Raw genomic sequence first — 15,702 nt, forward strand, 5'->3', positions numbered from 1 at the left:
CATTTTGCGGAATTCTAAAGCTAGCGCGCCCTACTGATTCGCTAGATCTAGTCAACAGTTTGGTTATGTTCATATGCCCATGTTTTGCAATCTTTATCAACAAAAAAATTTTTTTTTAACACAAGTTAAAAATAATATGTAGATACTTCATTAAGCTATAAAATAAGCACGGGACGTTGAGAGATAAAGGAAATATTAGGTATACTATGAGAAATTTATATGCCTGAAATAAATCTTACACTATAATAAATACAGACTATATTTTACTGAAAATGTAAAAAACTATTTTGTGATCCATTAAATTACTGGTAATAAAAGAATAGTATTTACGTTTAAATTTTTAATGTAAATTTTTATATAGTAGGCCCCACAATTCAGAAAAATTAGAAACCAATGAATATTACCATCAGATCCTATCCCATTAGCACATAAATAGTTTTTTAGAAAAGAGAAAGCAGAATTTTTAAAATTCAGCATGGATGGCTTGGCTAATGTACTGTATTATATGATTCAGACAGGAGATGAGACTGAGGTTAGACCAAGGAAATATACAAAAGTATTGATTGCTAATCGGTACTACAAGTGTAATTATATAAAGTAGTTCATATAAAGCAAAATTTTTATTATTTTTCACCTAGCAAACGGAAATATCCACAACAGTTCCTGTTTTTAATCCCCCCCTCTACAAATAATTAGGACAATGCCCTTGCTTGTTTCTAAATGTAACAATATTTTAAACCAGGCCACGAAGTTTATTATGAAAACGCATGTTAGTAATTTCAACAATTATTAATTAAACTTTTATTTAATCAGAAGAGGAGATGAGCGTTTATGGTAAACAGAAACAAAATTGTGTAATAAACCATATTGAAGCTCAATTCCACAAATACATGACAGTAAGGAAAACTTGGACATATATATATAAGTAAGCAGGAATGTATGTATATACTTAAACATAACTGACCTAATTTCCTAACTTTTTTTGAAAGGAAAAAATCTATGACTTACTTGCTCAGTAAAATTGCATTAAGAGTATACCACTCTTAAATAGACTGCATGTGTTAGATTTTAGGTAGGCATCCAAACTGTTGAAGATAGGCAGTCTAATAGCGCGCGCTAACCGTTCTTTTTGTTTTACAAAAATTAGTAGAACTTACAGTCTTACTTGGAAGTTAACAAAAACCTACCTTTTTTTATGGTAGATTAGATTTAGGAAATTTTAATACTGAAACAACAACTTTTGAATATATGAAAGTAAAGTAATTGCCTATTTTTTCAGGCGGGCTTAACGTCCAACAACCAATTAGGTGTTGTGGACGGAGGCAACTAGCAAACATACTTTACTGTAAATTTCTTTTATTAACCATTAAATAAAATCCAAGGCTTAAGACCGGGAATCGAACCCAGTACCACAATACACATATTAGCTTTATAGGTCTCGCCTCTGACCACTCGGCTAACGTGGCGCCTCGTTTGAATATATATAAAATTATTTTTCTCAACAAAAAAAGTTATTAATATTTCAAATTTCAGTCTTTCTGGAATTGTAATATTTTATCTTTCAATAAACTATGAATAAAACAACTAACACATTATGGGTTTTCATATTATGATAAAAACAGAAAGATAACAACTTTTTCCATAAATGTATATCTTTAATAATTATGTCACTATGATTTTCAAATCAAAAACTTACAACTTTTTTTTCAGAAATTACCTTAAAATCGAGACGCTGTCGTAATTTAAAAACAAAAACAAGAACTAAATTGGGAAATTACAGTTTGCGATACAATTTTAAATTACTAGAACGGAGTAATAAGCACGTATCTGTAGAGTATGAATATGAAAATATATGCATAGCACATGTCTGTTTCTTGTTAATATCTTTAATTATGTAAATCTCTTGATAAATTACTATTATATTTTATTCCGCCTAAACCGGGTTCAAATGAGTTCAATGCTACACAGCAGATGGCAGAATAACAAGATTTTTTTAAGTTGGAACTAATTTTATACAAAACATGAAGCTTATTGAAAAATTATTATGAAAATTCCCAAGGTACCGGGAACAAAGTAATAATCTCTGATAAATAAGATTTTATTCGTGTCTGATTGTATGACGAGATTAAACAATATCAAGAAATTGTACTTTGCCATAAATCTTGTAAAAATTACGATGTTAATAAATGTTTAATGTATAATATTAATGAATATAATCTAAAATATTTAAATTAATGTCATGGATGCTGTGCTAATTCTTTAATGGTTAAAATTAATTGCTAAAAAAAGGCAAAAAAAAAAATTCACTGACAAAAAAGGGACTGCAGACAAAGTGAACTACAAGTAAAAATGCATCATCCACACAAAGTACATTTACAGAACTGAAACTTTCACAGTTTATTTATACTGCTTTATTCAATCAGAATTTCAATTGTATAAAATAAATTTTTGCGAACAATGTACCAACGTTCAGCTACTTTTAAATGTAAAGATTTATTACAAAAACCCATAATGCTTACAACTGAATATAATGAGATATTAAACCAAAGTGTCTTTGAAATCAAATATAATAAATATAGTAAAAAAAAAAAATAAAAAATTCCAATCTAAATATAATTCAATAATTCCGAAAACAATACGAAAGGGGTGGCAAAAAGATCTAATGCTAAATATAATGTTCAACAACTTTTTATTGCTAAAATAGATTCTTATTAATTTAGGGATCTAACTAACCAAGAGATTAAGTTATTTTTAAATAACAGATATTAAAACTAAATGTAGTGCTTATAAAATTATTATAGCGTGGCGCAGCAATAATAATTCAAATCTTCAGTAAGATATTAGGCGCAATTAGTCAAAACATAACCGATTGTTTTATTGAGGAACAAGAATGAACATCTTATAATTTATACTTCGGCTTATTAATTTAATTTTTGCTTTAGGAATATATTTTTTACAGACATTTATATTGTCTTTTATAAATATAAATGTTTATCTCGCGAATTTTTCTGAGAACCTTATAAAGTCATATAAAAATCTTCATTCATATACTGTCGATATTTTATAAAAGATATATAAAAGTCTAATTGTAAGAAAAATAATTGTTTACTTATTTCATATCAGGTTTAAAATAATCTTATTTGATTTAATATTTACTGTATATTAGTATTTTTTTTTGTCTTTAGCGGTCTATACAATAGACCATTTAAAGAAACTAATTAAAAATATGGACTTTTTTGTTGTATTAAGTTTTATAAGCTTATAAATAATAGTAATAAACTTTTTGAACACAGAACTTGTGCTCGGTTTCTAATTATTTGTCAATAAAAAATAATTTTGTTATAGATTCTTCGTGCGTATGTCTTCAATATTAAGTATTTTCTTCGATTAATATAATTACTATCTATTCTAATAAACTTACCTGCTTTATAATTTTAAGGCATTTGTTTTGTAGGCGTGATTCAATTGTTCCAAGAAAATAAATGTCAGAACGGTATGTGGTCCAAGTCTAGCATAATAAGGGGTAAATCCTTTCCATAATGCAAAAATACCTTCCTTCCTTAATATCTTCATGATAACATCTAAAGATCCGGTGAATTCTGGTTTTCCATCAATAACTTTCATGTTTTGAATTCTGAAAATGAAAAAAATAAATAAAAATCTTATTGAATATTAGAACAGAAAACCAATTGTGCAATGATAAGGAAACTATGCTGCTTTGATTCGTGACGACTTTATTGCAAAGTAAAGAATCTAGAATCTAACCTTAAATACAAAAAGTGGTTAGTTGTGCTATTCGAATGAAATAAAAATGTCGCGACAGAAGAGGAAAATAAAAGGTAAATACGACTGTTGTTTGTTATTAGCAATTTAAACCTTTTTCTCAAAAAGATATTTTTTAATACTTGATAACTTAGAAAATAGTATGGTGCAGGTAATGAGAAGATTACTCGAGTAAATGTAGCCTTTTTTTTTGCTGTAAACGTATTTTGGAAAAGGTAGAAAAGAGATACATATAATCTAATGCCCCATAACTTACACCGCCAGGAAAAAAAAAACACCCGCAGAATGGACGCAATCCTTCTTCTATGAAACCCTCATCTATCTGAAATGCTCTTCTATGGACCAATTTTAAAAACAATTTGAAATGGTTTTATTGGCGAAATCAGTGAAATGCGATTTTTTCGTTGTTTTCAAACGTAAGGAATTCATCAGCTCAGCTGTATGAAGAAATTCATCGGTTGTAGCAGTATTTTTTTTTGTCCGTCTAACCTATTTCAGCTTTTCAGTTAGATCTGTCTTACGGTATTTTCAGCTGGTGCAAAAAAACAAGTTAGATTTTCCTGTTGGAGCTATCAGGGGTGTTAACTCTTAAGAGTAACTACTGGACATTGAACTTCATTAACCCATTTTGAAGATAAGATCTACCATATATCCTACAATACGTCTATATTGATTCCTAGCCAACATTCCTTTGCAGGAAAAGATTTGATTAATGACTTCCGAAGTTCATAGTGAAATGTAATTTTTCTATGTATTAAAATGCAAGGAATCGTATCCGCCATTAACAGCTGGCAGAGAAAAAGCTCATTCTGGGCTCATTTCATTCGTTGTGGCATTTTTATTTTTTGGTCACTCTGACCGGTTTTAGATTTTCATCTATCTGCAGAGAGTGACTTATCTAACAATCTTGTGTAGAAAAATGTATAAAGTACGTTTTCACCACTCCATGTGTCCAACAATGGAAGGTATTTTCGGTATTAATAAAAAGTAATAAAATTGGAGTTTTTAAATAAATAATGAAAAAAAAGAAGTCTTATTTAGCTCTTTAGAAACTTTCCAGTTGAAATCCCTTAAAATGGAAGTGAAAATACTGGGGAGTTTGTTTATAATACGTATTGAAATTAAGAGCTGAGTTCATTACGGTTTTAGTAGAAGCACTACTCTTAGGGCAGTCAAGAATATTTTAGAATGCTTTAAACTCCAAATAAGACTGGATTTCCAAAAGTATGGGTGGATTCATAACCCTTATAAATACAACTTCCATTTGTTTCCGCCTCAATAAACTTTATGAGTAGTATAATAGTAAAGAAAAAAATTACCTTGTTTTCGCAATATCAACAGGCATTGAAGCAACAGTAGTAACAAAACCAGAAATCATACTAGCGCTAAAATGTAAAAATATTCCTTCTTGATAATATCCAGAATTCGTTAAAATTTCCTTAGCCTGTGAATAAGATGCTAATTGTGCAGCATTAACAACCATAGCTCTTCCCATTGTAGGGATAGCTCCTCGCCATAATGTGACCACACTCTCTTCTTTAACTATTCTAAATAACGCATTGAAAACTGATGAATAATTTCTTCTCTGATCAACTGGTAATCTACCATCAGATGTCATTCTGACTAAAGCCACTTCTGCTGGTGTGCCGACAAAAGCTCCAACTACTCCAGCGGCCATACCGCATAAAGCTTTTATCAAGAATGACGGAGGAGCACCATCATCACTAAAAAAAATTAAAGAGTTCTAAATTAAAAAGGCACTAATAAGTAGGAAAATTATAATTAATAAAGAAAGGCAAAAATATAATTCTTCTCTTTCAATGCATTCATCAATTAATGTTTACACTTCAATCTGACGAATATAAGTTAACAACAACCATCCTTAGAAATCCATCCCAGAAAGATGTAGTAAGTTATATTCTAATCGAGCAGAGATAGATAAGTGTCATTGTTTCAGGACAGTGCCTCTTGCTTGAAGAGGCATTTGTAAAGGTTGGGACAAGCTACAGCTTCGTAGGAAGTCTAGCCAGTGATACAAAACTCAGTATCAACACTATGAAATATACACAATGCATTCCTAATGTTTGGTGCTAATAATTCGGAACCGAAGTCCCTAGAATAACATGTTTTTAAAACATTCTTTTCATACTGTCTCCAATGATTTTATTTGAATTTTGTGCAGTCATTGTACATGTTTACAACTTTTATTTTAAAAAAAACACGTTTCAAGGAAAAAATAAAAAAGCAATTCTGTGTGAGTGACGAGGACACTTCCCTCTAAAGTGCTAATCAGCGCTACGGTATGGTCTTATTATTTAATACAATTAAGAAGAGTTAGATATGTTACTTAAATTCAGACTTCATAGTAAATTTATTAATTAATTAATCGAATTTAACTGTACAGACTAGATGCTTCCTTTCTTTGGGGATTTTTTTAAGAAACAATATTTTGTTTAAACATTGTACAGTACAAACACTGCTTACTTGTAAGTCTATTACTTTTATTTAAAACAGTCCCTAGTAAAACTTGTATCAGAGTGTCCTCAGTAAGAAAGCTTAACTTAAAGCTTCTCAACGTTCAATTGAAAATATATTTAAATGGTCTTTTGTATAGACCGCTAAAGACAAAAAAAAATATTAATATACAGTAAATATTAAATCAAATAAGATTATTTTAAACCTGATATGAAATAAGTAAACAATTATTTTTCTTACAATTAGACTTTTATATATCTTTTATAAAATATCGACAGTACATGAATGAAGATTTTTATATGACTTTATAAGGCTCTCAGAAAAATTCGCGAGATAAACATATATATTTATAAAAGACAATATAAATGTCTATAAAAAATATATTCCTAAATATATTCAAATATATTTTTGAGAATGTCAGTGAAACAGAAATTCGATTTTACAATTATCAAAAGACTATAACCATATTAACATTAAACAAACTGAATCTGTTGTCCATGTCTACATTGTAAAATTTATTTCTACTAATACACCTATCCCCCGATTTACACGATTTCACTTTTACACGGTTTTTAAAATATGAAATTAAAAAAAAAAAAATCCACACATTTTTTAATTCCGTTCGATTTGTTTACATTGGTAGTAATAATTCTATGAATTTCATTTATTCCAACCTAAAAAGTGGTACAAAAAGTGTATTCCTATTTTGTATGTACTAAGGTCCCGGTACAATGAGAGCCAGTCCCAGTCCGTCGTTCAAGTCGACAAAGTGTGCACTAAGTGGAATGATAGCAACGCGATTTTGTAGTAGCAGGAACTGTAAAAAAAAACGCGTCGCTCTCATTATATCAGGGGTCTTATAATCAAACTTTATACATATTCATGTGATTTAGTGAACTCAATATGAGGAGGTCTATAAGGATTTGACCAAAAACCAAACACAATTGTTAATTACGGATTTCATTACGAAGGTTCAGCGATCTGAAATTGCTTCTTATTCATCTAACAACGAAAGTGAATTGCACTAAATATTATCGAGGGATGAAAGTGACATCATAGTAAACAGAAAGAAAAAACGAAGAGTCTATGAAAGTGATAGCAGTACATAATGAAATTTTCAGTTCAACTTTTTAATTTATATTTCTTGTTTCTACACGTAAAATGAATTATACAGGGTGTTTCATTATTAAACAGATTTCTGCGTCAATTTTTAACATAACCCCAATTATTGTATACCGTTCGAAAGGTGATCGTATGTAGATGTTTTTCCTGAATAGTGCACGGTTTTTTCATATGAAATGTTTTTGAGAAAAATGAAGTCAAAGTTTTTGAAAAAAAATAGAAACTTTCTATTTCTTATGTTTGGGCCACAAAGTAAAATACTTAATATTATTATTTTGGAATACAAATTAGCTTATTTAAAAGGAAATTTAACCTTCTTTCTAATGAGCTTATTAAAATAGCTGTAGCTTTAATAGTTTGAGAAATATAGACATCTTTTTGCTAAAAAGTAGTAACACCTTGAAAAAACATAAAATTAAAAATATCTATAAAACGGAGCCGAATCGAGCCATAGTTTATATGGAATTTTTTGTTGCAAATGATGCCCAGAATCGCCTCCCGAAGTTACCGTAGTCTTATGCTGAGCGCCCTGTATACACTACTATTATTTTTGTTTTTTAAGATGTATTTAGTTTTATTTTACTTTGAAATAACTGAATTATGCACATTTAGTTTATTTTCGATTTACACGGTTTTATGTATAAAAATCATCGATTTCGATTTACACGGTTTTCTTTGGAACCTATCTTCCGTGTAAATCGGGGGATAGGTGTACCTATTTCATTATTGTACAGAATGGTTTATTGTAATTTCATTTATTTATTATTTATTGCAACAATTCCAAAATTTCAATTGAAACTTGCATTTAATATAAGAGCATATCGAATTAGCTTGAATGTTTTTTTTTCCTGGTAATTTTGATTTTGCTAGGGGTTCAGAGCTAGCTATCGTGCTTCCTTAATCTGTTAACACTTTATTTTATTACAGGAAATATGTATAATATGGAAGTTAATTGTATAAATGTTAAGTTAGGTGAAAATTTAATAGCTTAAATTGCTGTAAAAGTTATATGAGTGTTTTAACCACTTTTTTTTTTATTCACAACAGTTTGGAATTTTCCAATATAACTTTTTGTGAAATAATAAAAGAAACAAAGAAAAAAAAAATCTATGTATAAATAAAATAAGACAAGGATATCAAAAAAACTGCTAAGAAATTACTGTTTTGTACCAAAGAAACTAGGTGCACCAAGGTTAATAGAAACTTTCAATTGGCCTCAAAATGTGTTACACATTTCAAGATTATCGTGGCACCACTGAAATAACGATATTCTCAAAGGAAATTCAGATTATTTAAATAATTAATATTAGATTTAATTTGAAAGTTTTAAAAAAAGAAGATAAATAATTTAAAAAATAAAAAAATTGCGTTGATTGTAACTAAATAAACGATCTCAAATAATAATAGTAATAATAATAATAATAATAATAATATAGGGGAAGGGATTAGCTATGAGGTTAGCATACTGGACTCCCACGCGGAGGTCCCGGGTTCGAATCCAGCAGCTGACCCTTAGATTTTCTCTTCCTAGGAGCTTCTTACAGCTCACTGTCCGGTGATGGACAGTGTTGTCTGTAACAGGAGAACACTGTCCGGAGGCCGGCAGTGCACTGGAAAAAGCTCGGGGCGCTAATAACCTCAGCTGTTGATGCGCAAAAAAAAAAAATAATAATAATAAAATAAATAAATGAACTGCTTATCAATTTCTAATTTGGTACCACCTACCGTCTTCACTCCTATAATGTCAAAGATTCCAAATTCGAAATCATAAACCATGTTTTTGTTCAGAGAGTTCTCGAATTCGAGGTAAAAATAAACGATTACTTTACTTCTTATTGCTAGTAGCAAGTGTATATAATGAACCACCACATCATAATATTCAATGATAATAACAACAGTTGCCTTGTATCATGAACTGTTTTGTATGAAATGGAAGATTATTCAAATAAGTGAGGTCTAAATTCAAATATGACTAGAGGATCTTTTGTCTTATTTTGCCTATAATGTTTACAAAAACACCAGTAATGTGCATAAGTTAGCTATCAACTAAATATAATTTTATTTATCATTTCTTAAAAAATAGTAAACACAAATCACCACGTGGATGGAATTTTCAAAAAAAATTTAATTTGCAAAAATTCTAAGATCAATAACATGAACAACGTAAACATGTGAATGTAACAGGGGAGAGGTAAAAGGGTCGAGGTCAGGGATACAAAATGGGTTAGACAATTTTTTTTTTAAGAGATGTGTACAAGTCAACTAGAATAGTAAGACTTCCTATTCGAATAAAATAGGAAGAAATAGAACTTAAAAGGAATAAAAATCCAAGACAAAACTTTAAGCTTTAACTTTAAAGAATATATTATAATCTTAAACGGTCTAACTTTTAATTTCTTGGCAGCGTCTATAACCTCGTCGCTATAAACTGTACATATCTCATTTTGTTTACAGGAACTCGTTTACAACATAGAGAAATTTTGAATATCATTATTGGATAGTTTCCTAAAAAATATTGAAAATCATTGTGATATCAAAATTAGAAACTTCCATAAATATCACTACAACTAAATGCGAATTTACAAGAGTAGAACGCCTTTTCAATGTTAATGCAATTTTTTAGATATTCAAAATTATTAATAGAAAACGTCAGAAATTATTGCAACAATAAAATAGGTAACTGAAGAAATAAATTTTTACAATGTGGTTATGACAAACGAATCAAATTTTGTTTTATGTTAATATGACCATGGATGGAAAATATTTTAATAATAATAAATTATTTTTATTAATTATTTACTCTGAACGTATAAGGTGTGATAATATTATTTATTATGTATTTATATTGCATCAATTTAATTAAAATGACTGTATTATTTACGAATATACAATACCGTTAGTAATTTATTTTTTTGAACAACTGGACAAAATAAGGTTTAAATATTTCAATAAAGAAATAAAAATAAATCGGTTGTGAAACCTCATACTTTCTCGCTACAATTCTAAGAGCTGTGAACTTCTTGCATAAGGGCTTATCGTCAAAAACTGCAAGAAAAAGCGTAACGTTAAAAAACACCCAACTTTAATCGTTTTTCCTCTTTTTCTATATAAGATAAAATTCCCAAATTTTCTTTAAAGTATAGGGCAAATCCTCATTTACAAGAGTATTTTTTTTTGCAAAAGAGTGTTTACATGTTAGTGCATACGTGACAGTAATGGCCACGACTGTCTTCATAACTGAGTTTCGATTTTGCTGTTACATATTTCATTTAAGTTATATGTGTGTTCTACAATTAAATGAGTTAAGATCTTTGTTGAATGAATTTTCACAAATATTTGTAGAAAAAAAATCAACTAAAGAATAACCAATACATGAATCTAACTCTTCAAATGCAGCACATATAGCCGTATCACTTAGTCAGTGTGATGAAGGCACACATCCGTGTTGCAGATAAGATTAAATTAAATTCTATCAAAGAGCGGTTCCCTCAAAAGGGGGAAGGGAACGCAGGCAATCCAAAATGCCCATTGTTCCCCGCCCACCCTTCCCCTCTTAAGAGACACCAGGGCGTTAAAACCAACAAATCCGGATTGCCGGATAACAGTACAATAAACTAATAAATTAGCGACAGGACACTAGGGAAAATGGCTACTAAATCGCCCAGTGCCTTCTATAAAACTAGAGAGTTCTTAAAGATTACCAGATGCCACAATATCCGGGAGGGAAACGTCGTTTAACCTTCCGAAGACGAGGAATATAGTTTTAGAATAAACAGGATACTTCTCAACAAAGTGCCGCATAGTCTCATTGCACTCACCACAGCCAGCGCAGATTGGCGACTGGGTAAGGCCATATTTAAAAAGATAATACGCTAAATTCGCATGTCCACTCAACACCTGAACCAACGGGAAAGTGTTGTATGTGTGGATACAAAAAAAAAGATAAGTTTTTCCAACTTGACACTCAACAGTCCAGATTTTATAACATAAAACAGAACAATTTACCGAATTGATAAACTCGAAATTTCAAAACACCTCCAAAACGGGAAGTAGTCTTCTATTAGAGTGTTAAGTAATAAAAATTAAACACATCAACAAGAGCTTTTGGTTTCAAAAAAGTTGCTTAACAAAAAAAAAAAAATCAAGGAATTGATTCAAATTCAAAATTTTTCCTAACGTGGCCAGACTCTGCAACGGCACATTAGATAAGAAGTTAACCCCAAATTCTCACAAGGAGTGCCGTAAAGTAGACATTCCTAAGTGATTGTTTCAAATGAAAAAGTTCTAAGGATTAATTTTGATTACTAAATTAAAATAAAGTCGAAGGCGATATGAAAAATTCATTCATAATAATAAAAAACAACTTTTAATTCTATTTTTTACTCACTACTGACATATCTCTATGGCACTTTTGGTGTTTAAAACAAAATACACAAAATTACAACAAACCCTAAGACGATTTGTAAAAACCAAATGTTCGTACGGAGAGAACCTTAATGAGTTGCATTTCCGATTAAATTCTAAATCGAAAATTTACAGGATTTCAGTCCTTCCTCTTGAGAAAGTAAAGAAATGTAAAATGTATTTATAACAGACAAATTTAACCTTGTTCTGTTATTTCCTCCATAACAAGAAAGGTAAAGTTAGTGTCAGTATTCCGGAAAAAGAGTGGACGACCTTCTACTGTATACGGTTATATTAATAAACCTCTAGCTTGTTAAAAAAAATGTTTGAATTCATTAATTACTGTTTTTGTAATGTAAACCTTTAAACATAAATGATAGTTTACTTATCTATTAAAAACAAGTTTGTCAATTTAGGTCAATAACTTCTAAAAACCTAAGTACGGCAAATTACTAAAACTCATCAATCAATGTTGGGATTACTTATTTTTTTCTAACTAAAAATATAGATGGAAAGATAAGTTATATAAAGACAGACCAATTCTTTTAGATTGCACTTAAAATTTTCAGAAAAAATTATATCTATACAAGAGATAAAAAAACAAAATTAAAATTACTTATTAGTAAATTATTAAATCGAAAATGTACAGGATTTCAATACTTCCTCTTGAGAAAGTAAAGAAATGTAAAATGTATTTATAACAGAAAAGAATGGTAAAAAATCTTCAAATGACACATTTTCTAAGAATATTCAGGTAATCACCACATTTTCTCTATAATTATTATGAAACTTATTTTGGAAAAACACTTGTTAATTAGTAATCTGTAAGTTTTGTAGAATCAATTGTTTAAAATTTAATTTATTTAAATTATTGAAATTTATTGCTGCTCTTACAACCTCACTTTTATAACAAGGCAAAAAGCGGTTTAAAAATGAAAGCTTATTTATAAGTTATCTAAGGCGAAATGCAATTGCGAATTTTTCATAACAATGTTATATTATCAATAAAATGTCCTTAAATTAGGCATCTTTAAAAAAATATTTATCCTAAAACTGTAATTATGTAACATTGAAAGATTATCATTATTTACCAAATTATCAAGAAATACAATCTCTATTCAGTTAAAAATAAAACTTGTTGGTTAATTTTTTTGAATAAACAAAAATTACGATTAACATTAAAAAAAAAAGTTTGTTTACATGATGGACTAGCTGATAAGACGATAATTTGGAACTGTTTTTTATAGAACAATTGAAGATTTTTATCAACATTCCAGCAAATATAGAAATAACGAAATATTAATAAAGTTTGTGATTCCCTCTATTAGATTTATGTCTATATCTAAAAAAGAATTGTAAAAGAATCTTCAAATGACACATTTTCTATGAATATTCAGGTAATCACAACATTTTCTCTAAATAATTCTTATACAAAACATAATACTTACCTACTAAATTTGGAAAAAAGGACGGTATAAACCCCTAATCTAGAAGTGGTGTATGTTGCCTGTCTTAATAAACCCGCCGAAAGTCCGTTATAAAAAGCGAAAAATCCTTCTTTTTGTAAAACAGCTTTAAATGCATGAAAGCTTGTTTTGTATTCTTTCGCACCTCCACCAATTCCGCTTAACTGCATTCGATTCTTAAGAAGATCCAGAGGTTGGACAAAACAAGTGGCTCCCATTCTAAAATATAAAAAAATATATCATTTTTACCAAGAATTTTCACTGTAATAAAAATATTCACTTCTTTCCATTAAAAAGTGGCTTAATATATATATTATCAAAAAAAGTTTGTACAATACTCAGGATTCACTCAAATGAATTCATTTAATTAAATTATACCAAAAAAAAATTAAAAATTGTAAAAAAAATAACTAACCCTGCGAGTCCTCCAAAAACAAATTTCAGATAATTTGGAATTTCTTTTTTCTCTTCTTTGCTGGCCATTATTTAAAATAATTTTAATAGATTTTTTAAATATAAAACAAAAGAAGTTTTAACCGTGATGCGGTGACACCGTTCACCTCGATTAGCTTACACACAACTGAGAAGTGAGACTGAATCAGAATTTGGCTGTACATTCGCAACATTCAATGATACATCTAATCTCCGAACTAAATCCTAACCTTCATCTTAGAAACCTACCTTCATATCATTTCGAGGTCCAGGGCCATGTAAAGGGTGCTGTTAAATTTACCAGTGATAACAAATTGTTTAAAAATAGTGACTATTATTTGAAGGATTTAGAGCTAAATTCAAGAGGGCGTTAAGCATCATGAGTGCTGAAAGTAAATTTATTACACTTTTTTTTTTCATTCAAAGTATACTGTGGTATGAAACATAATTATATGGTAAGATTGTAATAGTAAAATATATGTGATATATATATATATATATTTTAACTGATAAAGTAGAATTTTGTTCCAGTATCTTAATTATAAAAATGCTCAATTTAGAAATTGCGGAAATTTTATTTTTCCGTAGTAACCTTCATTCAGATTTAAAACATAAAATAAGAATCATAATCTTAAGTTTTATTAACCAAGACCTTAAAGAACATAGATACCTCCGCGAAAATACAAAATTGCGAAATATTAAAAAAATAATTTAAAGTCATAGAACAAATTAAATATTGCATGAAAATACCAGACCACTTTGAACCCATCTTTCCCTTTAATACAAGAAAATAGAGCCAGTCTTGTACTTTGTTTTCATAACTCTGGAACACTTATTTCTTCAGGAATATTACTACGTATTTCCCAGATTTTGCTTCAATTTGGGGTCGTTTCTAAGTTTACTCAGTGAAATTATACTTGGTGATAGATGTTCATATAATTTGGAACTTCTTTATTTTCTTCTTTGCTGGCTTTTATTTATAAGAATTTTAATATATTTTCAAAATTATAAAATTATAAAACAAAAGAAATAAGAATTTAGCTACGTGTTGCAATGGTTTAATAAAAGTCATTACTTATGTCATTATAGTATATGTTCGAATGTGAAACAAATCACCAGTTTTATTTTTTAATTTGTCTAGGTAGAATTATTCGCAATAAAACAGTTATAATTAAATTTATTCCAGGTGAACTTCCGAAAAAAGTAAAATTGTTACTAACCTCAACACTGTATAATGATATAAATGGAGTGAGAAGAGCTTTAAGATTTGTTGATGTAAATTCAAGCGGTTCAGATTTAGTTACTGCTATACATTTGGTAGCTGAAAAAGGCTATACTGAGATGGCAAAATTTTTAGTTACGGTGAAAGGAATAAACTTAAATTTAAGAACTGTTTATGGAAATACTCCACTGAAACTCTCTGTGTACCATAATCATTTCAAGGTATAAAGAATTAAGAACTATTCGTAGTTAATTTTAATAGAATCTGTAGGGGAGAGATTAGCTGAGTGGTAGCGAATCAGATTCCAATCCATTCATGGTTCTGAATCCAGCTGCTGATTTCTAGATTCTCGTAGGAACTTCTCACAGCTCTCTTTCTGGTTATTTAACGACAGAACAACTGTCCGGAGGCCGTCATTGCACTGAAAAACCTCCGGGCGCTAATGACTTCAGATGTTGACGCCAAAGTAAAAAAAAAATGTATTTAACTACAGCTTTCTTTAATTTTATTTACTATAGTTTCTATTATTTTGTACGTTCAGTACATATAGTTGTTTTCTGATGACTAATATAACAAAAAGTTAGTTGTTAACATCTATAATCATTTTAGATAACAATTATTCTTCTGGAAGCTGGCGCAGATCCGAATGCATTATCATTGTTTGATATGACGCCACTGCATACGGCTACATTTCATGGACGTCTGCCATTTGTTGAAGCTTTGATTGAATACAAAGCAGATGTAAGATTATAATTTTTTTTCTTCTATTTAATGTCTAATGTGATGAAGTTAAATAAC

General features: G+C 29.3%; 2 protein-coding genes across 11 annotated transcripts in view; one reads left to right on the plus strand and one right to left on the minus strand.

Annotated features, from left to right (window-relative positions):
- On the minus strand, window positions 1–14,786 carry LOC141456717 (mitochondrial 2-oxoglutarate/malate carrier protein-like). Of its 3 annotated transcripts, XM_074132942.1 has the most exons (5): window positions 13,666–13,885; window positions 13,233–13,469; window positions 5,103–5,507; window positions 3,422–3,634; window positions 1–91 (listed from the first exon to the last, which is right to left on the minus strand). In XM_074132942.1, exons 1-4 carry the CDS (start codon window positions 13,731–13,733, stop codon window positions 3,427–3,429), a joined length of 918 nt encoding a protein of 305 aa, XP_073989043.1. In that variant the 5' UTR covers window positions 13,734–13,885; the 3' UTR covers window positions 1–91; window positions 3,422–3,426. The 3 variants fall into 3 exon arrangements, with proteins under 3 accessions (XP_073989043.1, XP_073989044.1, XP_073989042.1); XM_074132943.1 differs by lacking the exon at window positions 13,666–13,885 and adding an exon at window positions 14,433–14,786 and having other exon boundaries at window positions 1–3,634; XM_074132941.1 differs by having other exon boundaries at window positions 1–3,634.
- LOC141456718 (glutaminase liver isoform, mitochondrial-like) overlaps window positions 13,906–15,702 on the plus strand; it is a 10,119-nt gene continuing 8,322 nt past the window's right edge. For 7 of the 8 annotated variants that reach the window (XR_012459925.1, XR_012459926.1, XM_074132950.1 and 4 more), the window contains exons 1-3: window positions 13,906–14,074; window positions 14,869–15,125; window positions 15,514–15,645. Coding sequence is in view for 6 of the 8 variants with exons in the window: in XM_074132950.1 (XP_073989051.1) it covers window positions 14,062–14,074; window positions 14,869–15,125; window positions 15,514–15,645 (402 nt within the window). In the remaining 2 variants the exon portion in view is untranslated. Of the gene's footprint in view, window positions 14,138–14,868; window positions 15,126–15,513; window positions 15,646–15,702 lie in introns of all 8 variants that reach the window. The other variant, XM_074132945.1, reaches the window with a different exon arrangement.

Source organism: Rhodnius prolixus, unplaced genomic scaffold (genome assembly GCF_049639745.1).
Source record: "Rhodnius prolixus isolate KJV_2025 unplaced genomic scaffold, Rpr scaffold_10, whole genome shotgun sequence".
Taxonomy (NCBI): Eukaryota; Metazoa; Arthropoda; class Insecta; order Hemiptera; family Reduviidae; genus Rhodnius; species Rhodnius prolixus.